The sequence below is a fragment of the Pelobates fuscus genome, chromosome 2, assembly GCF_036172605.1.
Source record: "Pelobates fuscus isolate aPelFus1 chromosome 2, aPelFus1.pri, whole genome shotgun sequence".
Classification (NCBI taxonomy): domain Eukaryota; kingdom Metazoa; phylum Chordata; class Amphibia; order Anura; family Pelobatidae; genus Pelobates; species Pelobates fuscus.
In genome coordinates, this window is record NC_086318.1 from 256,251,086 (window position 1) to 256,268,319 (window position 17,234).

The following is a 17,234-nucleotide window of genomic DNA, read 5'->3' on the forward strand; positions in this document are numbered from 1 at the left end:
CATAGGCAGACCGTGTATCTGGAAGGGAAGCCTATGCAGGGGCTCAGAGACTCGGGAGCCACCATCACCCTGGTGCAAAGTCATTTGGTTTCTGACAAAGCCAAACTGAATAAGACTGTGGCTGTCAGGGTTGCAGGGGGAGCCGTGTATCGGCTAGACACAGCCAGGGTACACTTGCATTGGGGTGCGGGGTTCGGGAATGTGGAAGTGGGACTAATGCCGCAATTACCTGCTGAGGTGGTCCTAGGGAATGATCTGGGCAAACTCACCTCCGCATTTGAACCACAAACTACTGAGGAAGCACACCCAGTAGTCACCAGGCAACAGGCCCGCACCCAACACAACAACGCACTGCCGGAGGTCCAGGTAAGAGATTCCTCCCCTTCCCTAGACTGTATCCCTTGGGCCCCTCCTGACGAGTTTGTAGCCGAGGTGATCACTGACCCTACCTTACAGGTATACCGAGACAAGGTCACCTCTATCCAACCGGGGGCGGAGGGGGAAAGATTTGTATGGGACCGGGAAACGAGTAAACAGATAGCTGGGTCAGACCCCATTGCTACAAGACAGCTGGTGGTACCTCAGAGGTACCGAACCGAATTACTCCGGATAGCGCACGATATTCCGCTATCCGGACATTTGGGGGTCAGCCGTACCAGATATCGGCTGACCCAAAGTTTCTTCTGGCCAGGGATTAGCCAGGAGGTGCGCAGGTATTGTAATACCTGCGATACGTGCCAGAGGGTGGGAAAGAGGGGGGATAAGCATAAGGCGAAGCTGCACCCCGTACCCATAATTGAGGAACCCTTTCATAGGGTTGCCGTAGATATTGTAGGCCCCTTCCGGAAGCCTAGCCCATCGGGCAAACGGTACATTTTGACCGTAGTGGACTACGCCACTCGCTACCCCGAGGCGGTAGCCTTAACTAATATACATGCAGAGACGGTGGCTGAGGCGCTGATGCAGATTTTCTCCCGGATGGGGTTACCCAGGGAGATCATCTCGGATCAGGGCACTCAGTTCACGGCAGAGGTCACCCAACAGCTCTGGAAGTTCTGTAAAATTAAGCCCATAATTAGTGCTCCGTACCACCCCCAGACTAATGGGCTCTGCGAACGGTTCAATGGCACCTTAAAACAGATGCTCTGAACCTTCGCAGAGACTCACCGAGACTGTGAAAAATTCCTGCCGCACTTACTGTTTGCTTACAGGGAGGTGCCGCAGGAATCTACGGGATTTTCCCCCTTTGAACTGCTATTCGGGAGGAGAGTAAGGGGACCCCTGGACTTGATTAGAGAACACTGGGAGGGAGACCGTAGCGCTGACGGCACCCCTATTGTACCCTATGTGTTGGCCCTCCGAGATCGCCTGGAAGCACTCACAAAGACGGTAAAGGAAAACCTACAGGCAGCTCAGACGCGTCAGCGCACCTGGTACGATAGAGGCGCCAGGGACCGCAGCTTTCAGGTCGGACAGAAAGTTTTAATTTTAAAACCTGTCCGACACGATAAGCTACAGGCCGCCTGGCAAGGCCCTTATAAAGTGGTAGAACAACGATGTGACACCACTTATATAATTGGCCACTGCGCAGGGAATGGGGGGCGACGCATGATCCATGTGAACATGCTGAAGCCTTACCAGGAACGTTCAGAGGAGGTGACAGCTATCTGCGCCCCCACCTCTGAAGAAGGCGACAGCCTACCCCTCCCCGATCTGTTAGAGGACGGACAGCTGGCTGGGGATTTAGGAGCAGTTGTACTGGGGGATCGGTTGAGCCCACAGGAGCGTATCGAGGTACAACAACTACTGCAAGAAAAGCAGGAGACCTTTTCTAATGTACCTGGATACACCCCTCTGGCTACCCACCGAGTAGAAACCCCTGGTCAACTTCCCATGCGCCAGACCCCGTACCGCATCCCTGAAGCGGTACGGGAGAATATGCGCAAAGAGATTGAGGAGATGATACAGTTAGGAGTAATTGAGCCCTCAGATAGCCCCTGGGCCTCTCCAGTGGTCCTCGTACCAAAGCGGGACGGCACGACCCGCTTTTGCGTGTACTACAGGAGATTGAATGAGAAGACCGTATCCGACGCATACCCGATGCCTAGGATAGATGAGTTACTGGACCGGATGGCCAGGGGTCAATACCTTACCACTATTGATTTGTGTAAAGGGTATTGGCAGATTCCCTTGGCCCCGGACGCCATCCCTAAGTCCGCCTTTGTCACCCCATTCGGCCTGTACCAATTTATGGTCATGCCGTTTGGGATGAAAAACGCGCCGGCTACCTTCCAGCGGATGGTGGACCGCCTCCTAGATGGGTTCCAAGACTATACCTGCGCATATCTCGATGATATTGCCATATTTAGCGATACCTGGCAGGAACACTTGGCCCATATAGGAGCGGTTCTAGACAGGATCAGGGAGGCTGGTTTGACCCTAAAACCAGCGAAATGTAGCATTGGGATGGCCGAGGTACAGTACCTGGGCCACAGAGTGGGCTGTGGTAAGCAAAAGCCAGAACCAGCCAAAGTAGAGGCGGTATCACAGTGGCCTACCCCGAAAACTAAAACCCAGGTGTTAGCCTTCCTAGGGACAGCAGGGTATTACCGTAAGTTTGTGCCCAATTATAGTGCCCTGGCCAAACCCCTCACTGACCTGACACGTAAAAACCTTCCCCGCCAAGTAACCTGGACCCCGGAGTGTGAGCAGGCATTCCAACACTTGAAAGATGCACTTGTTAATGCCCCTGTCTTGGCCGCTCCCAATCCAACTAAACATTTTCTTGTTCACACAGACGCTTCTATGTTTGGATTGGGGGCAGTACTGAGCCAAGTCGGGGCCGATGGCGGAGAACATCCAGTGGCTTACATCAGTCGCAAACTTTTACCCCGGGAAGTAAGCTACGCCGCCATCGAGAAGGAATGCCTGGCTGTGGTGTGGGCCTTGAAGAAATTGCAACCCTATTTGTATGGACAGGCTTTTTCTTTGCTCACGGATCACAACCCGTTAGTCTGGCTGAACCGGGTGGCTGGGGACAATGCCAGGCTGCTGCGCTGGAGTTTGGCGCTGCAGCCCTTTGACTTTAACATTCAATACCGCCCGGGTAAGCAAAATGGAAACGCCGACAGGTTGTCACGACAAACTGATCTGGAGAAATGATCCGTGAGCACCCCGGTCATCCCCAAGCCGATCCGTGTGGGATCAGACTGTGTATGCCGGCTTGTGGGCAAGGGGGAGCAGTGTAGCGGAACGCAGTAAGCCTGTCCTGCAAAATGCCTGTGTGACTATATTCGTTATAATTTTGCCTGTGTTGAATTGCTATTCGTCTATTTAAAGTGTGAATTGTATGTTATTCTGTAGTTTCCATCCGTACTATATGCTTATGGAAACTACCGAATGGAGGGACCACCCCGGAGAGAAGTGTGCCAGCAATTAAGGTTCACATTCCTTCCAAACCGCAAGTTAACCGGCTCATTAACATTGTATCTGGGTGGCCGCCATTCGGCATGCGTACACGTGGCGGCGGCCATCTTACGCTTGAAAATCTCAGCGGTGTTTGGTCGTCGAGTGTCTGGAACTCAAATCGGACACTCAAACAACCAAACACCGCTGAGACCTCCAGAGCTCCGTAACTGCCGAACGGAGAGACCTAACGAATCCCCATTCGGTAGTAACAAAGTACCGAATGAGGGAATCACTATCTAGGTGAATTAAAGTATGGATGGCAATTATAAATGTCTGTTTTAACTGCCGAACGGAGACCGACCGCAGGGCCCATTCTCATGGAACCCTTTTCGGATACCAACTCGTGTGCGGTCGGTCAAACTTCACCTTCCTGTAACTACCGAACCACTGGTCCGATCTGGGTGAATTTTGGATATTATATTCACCCAGATCAGGGCTACCTAGCGGTACCCTAATATTAAGGATATGTGATGGTTTAGGGGTACATCCAAGTTTGGGGTAAAGTACTGTACAAGTTAAGGGGATTATGACTCAATCTGAGGGGAGGAGATGTGTGGGAGGTAACAAGCACTGTATTGGTTACTGTCATAATTACTGTAGTTCCCTCCCTTGCATGGGAGCAGGCTTTATAAGAAACCTTGGAATAAACGATTGTGAGTTCTACTCCTGAAACTGTGTGTCGTCCAGTTATTGGGAGTGCTGTGGGGATATTGCTGTACCTCTTTACCTGCTGGAAACTCTGCTGTGGATTTACTAATGACTTGTTCCTGAGCCTTCCTTGGATCTAAAGTGGAGAATAGCTGTGAGAAATCAGCTCTCCGCTACACTCTCTAATGTATCAATATCCTTCTGGAGATATGGTCTCCAGTATTGTGTACACTACTCCAAGTGAGGTCTCACCAGTGCTTTATACAATGGCATGAGCACTTGCCCCTTTCTACTGCTAATACCTCTCCCTATACAACCAAGCATTCTTCTAGCATTTCCTGCTCCTCTATTACATTATATGCCACCTACCTTTAAGTCATCTGAAGTAACTCCTAAATCCCTTTCCTCAGATGTTGAAGTTTGTTGTGTATCAAATATTCTGAACTCTGCCCTTGGGATTTTATGGCCAATATGCATTATCTTGCATTTATCCACATTAAATGCCAGTTGCCACAGCTCTGATCATTTTTCTAATTTACCTAAATCATTTGCCATTTGCTTATCTCTCCTGGAACATCAACCCTGTTGCAAATCTGTATATCATCAACAATTCATGATTCAGAGTGCGGCTCCTGGAATCAAGTATAAAAAAAGGGGATGCAATGGAGAATACTTTCCTTTAGGTACAGTTGCTACTTCAGGTTCCACATGCACAGCTCTGGATGCAGTCCTTTGGATAGGTGCACATACAATCCAGGAAAGGTTTTTTTTTTTTTAGTTTTTTTTGGATTTGGAAAATGTACTTGAGAAGATTCAGAATCAATTTTACTGAACAAGAGTTCTATAGCTTTGCAAGGGGTTACTCCTCCACTGAAGCCTTGCACAGGCCTATATCTAGCCTTGCAAAGACTAACTGCACTGAGTATACCCATTTTATATACTATTTTTTCTGTATACTGCTCATATTGCCATAAATGAAACCTGTACGGCAACAGTCGCAAGGGTAATCTTTAACTGATGATTTTAGTGTACAATTGTGACCTTGAGCATTTGTAAAATAAATAATTGGATATCTTTCAGTTATGGCTAAGGCCTTGATTTAATATTGTTGAATAAGCTTTCCAAATGTTTTAATGTTTTGGGATACAATTTTGAATTGTAATAATTTTTCAACATATTAAAATTAAAAAAAAATATGTAATATACAATAAATTATATTAAGATATCAAAATATTGCAAAATGAATATATGTTTAATAAGATGAAGTCATTTTTAAATTTTCTGAATAAAAATATAAATGTTTATATAACGGTGCTAACATTTCTTAATGTGAAATTAATATTAATACATTTATTTAAGCAGCTGCTGATCAATGCCAAGTGTCTTCCCTAACACCAAAATACAAATAAAATCTAAAACGTAGTGTAGCCCTTCAAGTTAAATTTATTTTACCTTAAAGGGACACTATAGTCACTAAAACAATGTGTGCTTAATGAAGTAGTTTTAGTGTATAGATCATGCCTCTGAAGTTTTACTGCTCAATTCAGTTCCATTTAGGAGTCAATTCACTTTTGTCTCTGTTTATGCAGCCTTAGCCTTACATAGTCTTACATAGTTACAAAGCTGAAGAGACATGCACCCATCAAGTTCAGCCTTTCTCACAATTTTACTGTTGATCCAAAAGAAGGCAAAAAGCCAGTCTGATTAAATACGAAAGAGAATGCACACCAGAAACCAGAAGAAATATCTATCTGAGTTTAATAAACCAGCAATTGGTTTAAACATATACAGTACAATAACACATAAAGTGACAATAAACAGGCAAAAAAATAGTTATCAACAGTAGAGTTGAGCGGACACCTGGATGTTCGAGTTCGCCGGGTTCGGCCGTACTTAGGCAAAAAGTTTGAGTTCGGGACTCAAACTTGACCCAAACTTGACCCAGAACCCGAACCCCATTGAAGTCAATGGGGACCCGAACTTTTGGGCACTAAAATGGCTCTAAAAAAGTCCTGGAAAGGGCTAGAGGGCTGCAAAAGGAAGTAAAATGTATTGCCCAAGTACTAATATACTTACCCAGTGGAAGACAAAGAATGTTACACTGTATACAATTTTAAATAAAAAGTATACAAACATAGCCAGGATTCAGCTGGAAGCATTTGCAACACTTACAACAATCAAGTAACACACATTCATATAAAATGTCAGTTAATGTCAATGTAATGACAGTAATGAATAAGTAGATAAGTCCCTAATTCCCACGGTATTAGAGGCAAAAAAGTAATAAGCGCTCTCTTCTCAAGGGTGAGCAGCAGTTCACCAACAAGGTGTTCCCTCTACCTTGTGATAAATGGACAGATAAAATAGAAAGGTGAACAGCGCTAAAGATCAGAAAATGTACATACGTTTAGTAGAAATACTGGCCAGCGGAGTAACTTAAAAAAAGAGAAACAAAAATACAAATAATGGTACAGTATGTATGAACGATATAATTCCACAAGAACAAAGGTGTTATATTCACACTCACACTTTGAGGAGCTATATCAGCTCGGTGTTAAGAGCCTGGACGGAATAATCCCCGTCTATGGATTTCTTGAACCTCAAGAAATCCATAGACGGGGATTATTCCGTATTCGCTATACCGCGAGTAGGGACATGTCTATTAAACAGTGAGCAGCCTGAGCAGTGGGCGGGGCCCTAAATAAAAATTTGGGGGGGACCTAATGTCCTCCCCCCTGGCCCCACCCCCGAGCGGTGGATGGTGGCCCTAAATAAAAATTGGGGGTTTGGACCTAATGTCCTCCCCCTGGCCCTCACCCCTGAGCGGTGGGTCGGGGCCCTAAATTAGAATAAGGGGGGGAGACCTAATGTCCTCACACCTGGCCCCCACCCCAGAGCAGTATGTGGGGGCCCTAAACAAAAATTGGAGGGGACCTCATGTCCTCCCCCCTGGCCCCCACCCCTGAGCGGTGGGTGGGGCCCTAAATAAAAATTGGGGGGGGACCTATTGTCCTCCCCCCTGGGTGAGGCGGGTGAGGGCCCTAAATAAAAAAATTAAACCCCCTCCCCCAGGTGACTAGGGGTTCCCAAACCCCTAGTCACCCCCCTCCCTAAAAAAATTAACCCCTACCTACCCCCCCTCACCCTAAAAATAATGAGGGGGGACCATTAGCTAAGTACCTGTAAAAAAATAAAACAAAATAAAACCTAATGTCCTCCCCCTGGCCCCCACCTCTGAGCGGTAGGTGGAGGCCCTAAATAAAAATTGGGGAGGACCTAATTGGTATTTAGGGCCCCCCCTAATTGGTATTTAGGTCCCCCACCCGCCGCTCGGGGTGGTCCCCCCTTTTCAAAACGTTCCAATAAATCGCCGAACACCAAACTCGAACCCGAACTGTTACTGAAATGCTCGGGGTCAAACAATCGTAATGTTCGGTACAAACCCGAACTTTACAGTTCGGGTTCACTCAACTCTAATCAACAGTAATAATTTACCAGAATATTTACAAGCCTAATAGGGCAGAAACACAAATCCAAAATAACCCCCCAACATTTCGGCACCGACTGGCTGCCTTTATCAAGTCTGAATCACTTCCAATCATGCAACAAACTAGAAAAAAATCCTTCTTGACCCCAAAAGGGCAGTCAGATATCTCCTTGGATCAAGAAGCTATTACCCCACTAATTAAAATGTATATCCCTGTATATTATGTTTTTGCACATATTTATTAAATTGCTGTTAAAACATCTGTATAGACTCTTATAAAATTCCCTCTTTAGGCAGAGAATTTCACATCCTTATTGTTCTTACTGTAAAAAACTCTTTCCTTTGCCTTATAATAAATCTCCTTTCTTCCAGTCTAAATATGTAACCTCTTGTCCTATGTAAAGTCCTATTTATGAATAGATTTCCACACAATGGTTCGTATTGCCCCGAATATATTTTTATAATGTTATCATATCCCCCTGTGGTGCAGTTTTTCCAAACAAAAGAGATTCAAATGTGGTAACCTCTCTTCATAACTAAAATGCTGTATTCCTATTATACATTTTGTAGCCAGCCTCTAAACTTTTTCTAGTGCCAAAATAACCTTCTTTAGAGCAAGTGCCCAAAATTGCATATTTAAGGTGTGATCTTACCAGTGATTTATAAAGAGGCAAAATGATATTTTCATCACCTCCTCTGGCTGTGACTGACACAGCCTGCATGAAAACAAACGGGTTTCATTTTCAATCAGATGTTACTTTAAATTAGTAAATTAGTAAACTGAACTTGAATTACTTAAGGAGACTCATGTAGGATCTTCCAGGCTATTAACAGAGCAGGAGATTACACATTTTTAATTAAACAGAATTTACAATAAAGGAAGTGTTTAGAAAGGCTGTGTATGTCACATGCAGGAAGGTGTGCCTAGGCCTGCATAAACAAACTGACTTAAAGGACCATTATAGTGCCAGGAAAACATACTTGTTTTCCTGGCACTATAGTGCCCTGAGGGTGCCCCCACCCTCAGGGCCCCCCTCCTGCCGGACTCTAGGGGTTGGAAGGGGTTAAATGTACCTCTTTCACCAGCGCCGGGCGGAGAACTCTCCTCTTCCTCTCCTCCTCCTCTCCTCCTCCTCTCCTCCTCCTTGGCAGAATGCACATGCGCGGCATGAGCCGCGCGCGCATTCAGCCAGTCCATAGGAAAGCATTCTCAATGCTTTCCTATGGATGCTGGTGTCTTCTCACTGTGAAAATCACAGTGAGAAGTGCGGAAGCACCTCTAGCAGCTGTCAATGAGACAGCCACTAGAGGCTGGATTAACCCTATTATAAACATAGCAGTTTCTCTGAAATTGCTATGTTTATAGAAAAAAGTGTTAAACCCAGCTGGACCTGGCACCCAGACCACTTCATTAAGCTGAAGTGGTCTGGGTGCCTATAGTGGTCCTTTAACTCCTAAATGGCAGAGAATTGGGCAGTGAGTCTGCAGGTGTATAATCTATACATCAAAACTTAATTAAGGAATATTGGTGAATATAGTGTTTCTTTAATTTTAAAGTGCTTAAGTATTATTTCAGTGCAAGATAATTATTAAAATGCACAACACAGCAAAATATACACAGATATAGTTATTTGTGTATTAGTGCAGATCCTAAAATTAGAATTGCCTATAACTTTCCAATACAAAAACACAATAAATTTAATGTAAAAGAGTGCAAAAAACAGCAAATATCTATAAAAGGTTGTTTGCATATAAGTGCCAATATAGTTTAAATATCACCTTCAAAGTGCTAGTGTATAAACAAAATAAACCTTGTTAATAGAATTTGCACATCAGTTGGGACCTCAGAAAAAAAATAATACATAATAGTGCCGATTGTATAATGCAAATATTATAAATGTATGTAATGTAAACATTAAAAGCTCATCTTATGGGTGTCCACTTTCCATGAATAGAGTCTCAAATTTGTCTCTATTTATTCGCATTGGAGCCTTTTGCAGGAGACTCCTTTCCTCTTGTGGTGTAATCATCAAGGAAAAAAAGTAAGTGGGAAAGAAATAGTGTAATTTGTTTAAAAACCACATACATAACAAAGATAAAGAAAACATTTCACATGTCCAGAGCCTCAAATTAGGCTCTATTAACTCGCTGTACATCTTTCTGTCAGAGACATCCACCAATGTCAAGATGAAGGAAGTGCTCCAAGGAGTGTTGAAAACAATACTTATTAATCCAATCAAAATAATATTAACCCCTTAAGGACCGCTGACGGTTCAGGACCGTCAGCGGTAAAACGTGCGTTTGGACCGCTGACGGTCCTGAACCGTCATAATGGTTTTGGGCAACTTACCTGATCGCCGTCGGTCCCACGGCGGCGATCAGCTCTCCTCCCGGTCCAGGGGGACTGCCTGTCTGCCCGGGCAGTCCCCCCTCGGCAGATCAGGACCCCACGGCCATGTGATCACTCGATCACATGACCGCAATAGGGGTCTTTGTATCTGCCTGCAGGGGGACTGTCTGTGCTGACAGGCAGTCTCCCTGCAAGTAAAAAATCATAAAATAAAGTGTAAAAAAAAAAGAAATCAGTGTAAAAAAAATAATAATATGTGTTTATATATATGATATATATACATGTATTATATCTATATATACCTATATATAATATATGTATATATATAATATATATAATGTCACACTAAGTGTATTTTTATATTTATATATACGTATATTAATATAAAAATACACTTATATTTAAATTACACACGAATATATACAATATATATAATAACTATATATATGGTATATATATATTATTATAAAATACAAATAATATGTTAATCAAAATAAATAACAAAAAATAAAAATAATTTTTAATAATTAAAAAAAAATTATATATATATATTCAATTTTATTCTAACAGTATTTTGATATTGATATATATATATATTTATATCAAAATACACTTAGAATGTAATGATATATATATCTATGTATAAATAAATAAATAAAAATAATATGAAATATACATATGTCCACATACAAAATTACATTAATAATTTCATAAATATACACGTAGACGTCAAATATATAAATATGTATATATATTAAAATTCTACGTGCATATTTATGTAATATTTTTACCTAATTAAGTAATTTTAATGATTGCAATTTGAGGGACCTGCCTGCCAACCCAGGCCAAAAGTCCAGATAATTTAATTTGCTAGCACTGTGCTTAACCCTGTAACTTTCTATGACACCCTAAATCCTGTACATGGGGGTACTGTTTTACTCGGGAGACTTCGCTGAACACAAATATTAGTGTTTCAAAACAGTAAAACATATCACAGCGATGATATTGTCAGTGAAAGTGAAGTTTTTTGCATTTTTCACACACAAACAGCTCTTTCACTGAGGATATTATTGCTGTGATATATTTTACTGTTCTGATACACTGATATTTGTGTTCAGCGAAGTCTCCTGAGTATAACAGTACCCCACATGTAGAGGTTTTATAGTGTTTGTGAAAGTTACAGGGTCAAATATAAGGCTTGATTTTACTTTTTTTTTTTTTTATTGAAATTTGTCAGATTGGTTAGGTTGCCTTTGAGAGCGTATGGTAGCCAAGGAATGAGAATTAGCCCCATGATGGCATACCATTTGCAAAAGAAGACAACCCAAGGTATTGCAAATGGGGTATGTTCAGCCTTTTTTAGTAGCCACTTAGTCACAAACACCGGCCAAAGTTAGCGTTTTTTGCATTTTTAACACACAAACAAATATAAATGCTAACTTTGGCCAGTGTTTGTGACTAGGTGGCTACTAAAAAAGACTGGACATACCCCATTTTAAATACCCTGGGTTGTCTACTTTAAAAAATATGTACATGTTAGGTGTGTTTCGGGGATTTATGACAGATAACGGTGTAACAATGTCACTATTGATACATTTAAAATATATATATATTGAAACAGCAATTTCTTACTTGTATTTATAGGCCTATAACTTGCAAAAAAAAGCAATAAAGCATGTAAACACTGGGTGTTTTTAAACTCGGGACAAAATTTTGAATCTATTTAGCAGTTTTTTTCATTAGCTTTTGTAGATAAGTAAAAGATTTTTCAAGTAAAAGTCCAAAAACATGTTTTTTTTTTATTTTTCACCATATTTTATTATTTTTTTTTAATACAATATATGACATAATATAAATACTGGTATGTAAAGAAAGCCCTTCTTGTCATGAAAAAAACAATATATAACTTGTATGGGAACCGTAAATGAGAGAGCGGAAAATTACAGCTAAACACAAACACCACAAAAGTGTTAAAACTGCTCTGGTCCTTAACGTACAAACATCGCAAAAACAGGCCGGTCCTGAAGGGGTTAAAATAATCAATATAACTAAAAACAATAATAATATCCACAGGGTATCTTGATAGAAACATGTTTCATCTTTACCTAGGCCCCTTGGCTTCCTACACTGTTTGACCCAAGGTGCATGTGTATGGCTTAAGGAGTTCTGTCATATATTAAAGGTAGATATGAGTTTATCCTAATTTATTTTACATATACTTCATATAAAAATATGTATTATCTTTCAAAACTAAATGAAAGCATTATTATATCAAAAAAATTGCTTTGAGGTGACAGTTGTCCTCTAAACTAATATTTACTAACGCCATAGCATTTTATAGTGTTTTTAATTAAACACACATGATTGAACTAATTAAAAATGACTTTCAATTGTTGAAAACAGGCAGAAACTGTGAAACTTCAATCATCAAATGATTTTCTCCATCGGGCAAATAAGGTAAGACTAGTCAATATCAGTCAACAGAATTGTACACAGTGGAGAACTTTATATTGCAAAATATATGTTTGAAATAATTATGTATGAAAATAAGCAAATATTTGGCCGACCAAGCAACAGACTAGACGTGCTTCTGTGGAGTTCCGCTTCAACCAAAAGACTTTACCAGCAAAAAAAAAAAACGGTTTTATTAACCCCTTCAGGACGGAGTCAATAGTACACGTTCTGATCAAAACAAAACGTAAACAAAAACTGGAATTTGCGCTATATGTCTGTTCAACCGTAATTCACCTCTTTCATATTAAATGCACCCACACTTATTATATATCATTTTGTTCAGGAGAAACAGGCTTTCATTTCATATAAAATATTTATATATGAAACAATTTATTATGAATAAAATAAAATAAAAAAGAATTTTTTTTTTTTTTCAAATTTGTAGTTTCGCCTCACATTTTAGCTGTAAATGTCATAATACTGTTAGGTTTTACTGCAACAAAATGCACATATTTGTAATCAGCGATGTCTCACGAGTACAACAGTACCCCCCATTCACAGTTTTTATGGTGTTTTGGAAAGTTACAGGGTCAAATATAGAACGTTCCATTTTCAAATTGAAATTTGCAAGATGTTACCTTTGAGACGGTGTGGTAGCCCAGGAATGAGAATTACCCCCATAATGACATACCATTTGAAAAAGTAGACAACCCAAGGTATTGAACGTGGGGTATGTTTAGTCTTTTTTAGTAGCCACTTAGTCACAAACACTGGCCAAAGTTAGCGTTCATATTTGTTTTTGTGTGAAAAAAGCAAAAAACTAATATTTGGCCAGTGTTTGTGACTAAGTGGTTACTAAAAATGACTGGACATACCCCATTTGCAATACCTTGGGTTGTCTACTTTTGCAAATGGTATGCCATCATGGGGGTAATTCTTATTCCTGGGCTACCGTACGGTCTCAAAGGCAACATAACTAATCTGGCAAATTTTAATGTCACAAAAATGAAATGCAAGCCTTATATGTGACTCTCTAACTTTCCAAAACACCATAAAACCTGTACATGGGGGGTACTGTTATTCTCGGGAGATTTCACTTAACACAAATATTAGTGTTTTAAAACAGTAAAACATATTACAACAATAATATAGTCCATAAAAGTGCCGTTTGTTTGTAAAAAATGCAAAAAACTTCACTTTTACTTAAAATATCATCATTGTAATACAATTTACCAGTTTTAAACACTAATATTTGAGTTCAGCGAAGTCTCCCGAGTAAAACAGTACCCCCTATATACAGGTTTTATGGTGTCTTGGAGAGTTACAGGGTCAAATATAGTGCTTGCGAATTACATTCTCTGTACTTTCTCCCTGTGTTGTCAGGCATGTCAATCAAATTTGAATTAATCAAATGACATAATTATGTTAAAAAATTACTTAAATATACACGTAGAATTTTAATATATATGCATTTATAGGTATTTAAATTCTACGTGTATACTAATGTAATCTTTTATGTAATTATATGTATTTATCTCTATATATATATATTTGCGCTTATTTGTATTTTATATATAGATAGATATATATAGAATGTCATTCTAAGTGTATTCTTATTTCAATATATATATATTAATAACAAAATACAGTTAGAATGAAATTACATATGAATATATAATTTATTTTAAATTTTGTTTCAATATTTTATTTATTTAATTATTTTATTTATTTATTATTGTAATTATACGTATATATATATATATAATATATATATGTAGATCTATTATATATATAATATATACATATTATATATATGTAACGTCATTCTAAGTGTACTAATGTGTACATTCTAGTGTATACTAATATTTATATTAAAATACATTACGTATGACGTTACATATATAATATGTATATATATTATATATATAATATATATATATATATATATATATATATACATATATTATATATATAAAAAGGCATTTAATTTATTTTATAACATGTTAATAATTTTTATTTTACACTACCTACCAGCAGGGGGACTGTCTAATATTTTAGACAGTCCCCCTGCTGGGAGATCCATAGCCAGCTATAGGGGGCCATGTGATCGCTCTTTGAGAGCGATCATATGGCCCCCGGGGGCCTCATTTGCCAGAGGGGGGCTGCCTGGGCTCTCAGGCAGCCCCCCAGAAGAGGATCGCGGCGGAGGTGAGTACGCCGGACCTCCAGGGGATGCAAGCCATTACGGCGTTCTAAGCCCTTTAAAGCCGTGACGGCATAGAACGCCGTAACGGCGTTAAGGGGTTAAGCCGAAGAAGCCTCTCCAAGAGGCACTATGGGGCGCAAGCACCGAAAATTCTATGTGCCAGAACACCCTAAACAGAGAGATATACGGCTCTCATTTGAGCGACCTACACTGCCTGCGCCTCCTAAAATGGCACCCGTAGCGAACTACATGGAAGACACTTCAGAGGAATCAGTGGAAGAATAGGAGACACCTACCTCTCCCACCCATGGCCAACTACACCGGGCAGCGGAATCTGACGAAGATTCATCCCCTGCAACCAAAGGGGACATCAAGCAGATGCTCCTGGAAATGCGCCAGCTATGGAAGTCTGACCTCCATGTGATACAACGCGATGTGGGGGCAATGCAGACAAAGCTCCAAGAGGTGGAGGTACAGGACAAAGCCAGAGAAACAAGGCTGCAAACAGAATCCACCGTGGCAGGGCTCACAGTACAGGTCTAGAGACTGAACCGCAAGGTGGCGACTCTGGAGTCCCGACACCGGCGCTGCAATATACGCCTAAGGGGAATCCCTGAAACAGAACAGGGGGAAGCACTTCTACCATACATTCAATGGCTAATCGCAACCATAGGCCCAAAGAGGAGAACAGACCCTGGCATGATTCACACCCCGTTCCTAGTTTGAAAAGCGAGCACAGCCCCAGAATCAGCCCCAAGGGACACGATAGTGGTCACAGGAGACGTTGCCGTGAGATAGTCTATCATGGCCCGCTCCATGGCGATAGGGAATGCAAAGTTTGAAGGCACTTTCATCACCTTCTTTAGCAACATCCCATTTGCAGCACTTATGAAGCAAAGAAAACTATCTCTGATTGGGTGGGCGGTGGGTGGGGGCCCTAAACAAGAATAAGGGGGGGCCTAATGTCCTCCCCCCTGGCCCACACCCCTGAGCGGTGGGTGGGGGCCCTAAATGAAAATGTATCCCCCCTCCCTCCCAGGTGACTAGGGGTCCCCAAAACCCTAGTCACCCCCTCCCCCAAAAAATAAACTCCTACCTACCCCCCTCACGCTAAAAATAATGAGGGGGGACCGTTAGCTAAATACCTGTAAAATAAATACAAATAAACTTATCATTCAATGTTTTCTTTCTTCTAAAATCTTCTTTTTTCAGCCCCAAAAAAGGGCAAATAAATATCCATAATAACCGACGCAATAAAAAAAAAACAGCGCAAAAAAAAAAAATCCATCTTCACACGGCAATGGCTCAGCGCAGACTGAGCTCTGCAGGGCGAGAGAAGGCTTATAAAGCCTTCCCCTGCCCTGCAATTAGGCTCAGAGCACTGGGTGGGTTTAAGCCATCCAATCAGAGTGCTCTGACAGGTAAATGAAGAGACTGACAGGTAAGTCCTAATATGTATTTAGGTCCCCCACCCACCGCTCAGGGGTGGGGGCCAGGGGGGAGGACATTAGGTCCCCTTTAATTTGTATTTAAGGCCCCCACCCACCGCTCAGGGGTGGGGGCCGGTGGGGAGGACAATAGGTCCTCCCCCCTTTTTTTACTTTAGGGCCCCCACCCGCCGCTCAGGGGTGGGGGCCGGTGGGGAGGACAATTGGTCTTCCCCCCTTTTTTTACTTTAGGGCCGCCACCCGCTCAGGGAGGGGGGACCCTTTTTTATTTTTTTTGTTTTTTTTAACAGTGAGCAGCCACAGGCTGCTCACTGTTTAATAGACATGCCCCAACTCGTGGTATAGCGAGTAGGGGCATAATTTACTAATACTAAGTAATCTTTACTTAGTATTAGTAAATTTGGATGAAAGACCAATTTAGGTCTTTCAGCCTTTTAGTAGATAGCTCCCTAATACCGTGGGAATTAGGGAGTTATCTACTTATTCATTCCTGTCATTACACTGACTGGCTAAGTAACTTACATTTTATATGAATGTATGTTACTTGATTGTTGTAAGTGTTGCATTATCAGGGAGGATAATGTATAATAAACACAGGTTACTGGCTATGGGGGGGATAATGTATAATAAACACAGGTTACTGGCTATGGGGATGATAATGTATAATAAACACAGGTTACTGGCTATGGGGGGGATAATGTATAATAAACACAGGTTACTGGCTATGGGGAGGATAATGTATAATAAACACAGGTTACTGGCTATGGGGGGATAATGTATAATAAACACAGGTTACTGGCTATGGGAGGATAATGTATAATAAACACAGGTTACTGGCTATGGGAGGATAATGTATAATAAACACAGGTTACTGGCTATGGGAGGGATAATGTATAATAAACACAGGTTACTGGCTATGGGAGGGATAATGTACAGGGAGTGCAGAATTATTAGGCAAGTTGTATTTTTGAGGATTAATTTTATTATTGAACAACAACCATGTTCTCAATGAACCCAAAAAACTCATTAATATCAAAGCTGAATATTTTTGGAAGTAGTTTTTAGTTTGTTTTTAGTTATAGCTATTTTAGGGGGATATCTGTGTGTGCAGGTGACTATTACTGTGCATAATTATTAGGCAACTTAACAAAAAACAAATATATACCCATTTCA

The 17,234-nt window shown here is 41.1% G+C and overlaps 1 protein-coding gene across 1 annotated transcript in view; it reads left to right on the top strand.

Annotated features, from left to right (window-relative positions):
* The window catches only part of C2H6orf118 (chromosome 2 C6orf118 homolog), an 87,632-nt gene that overhangs the window by 55,141 nt on the left and 15,257 nt on the right, over positions 1–17,234 (top strand). Inside the window, exon 8 of the mRNA XM_063441223.1 lies at positions 12,357–12,410. Within this exon, the coding sequence (XP_063297293.1) occupies positions 12,357–12,410 (54 nt within the window). The remainder of the gene's footprint in view (positions 1–12,356; positions 12,411–17,234) is intronic.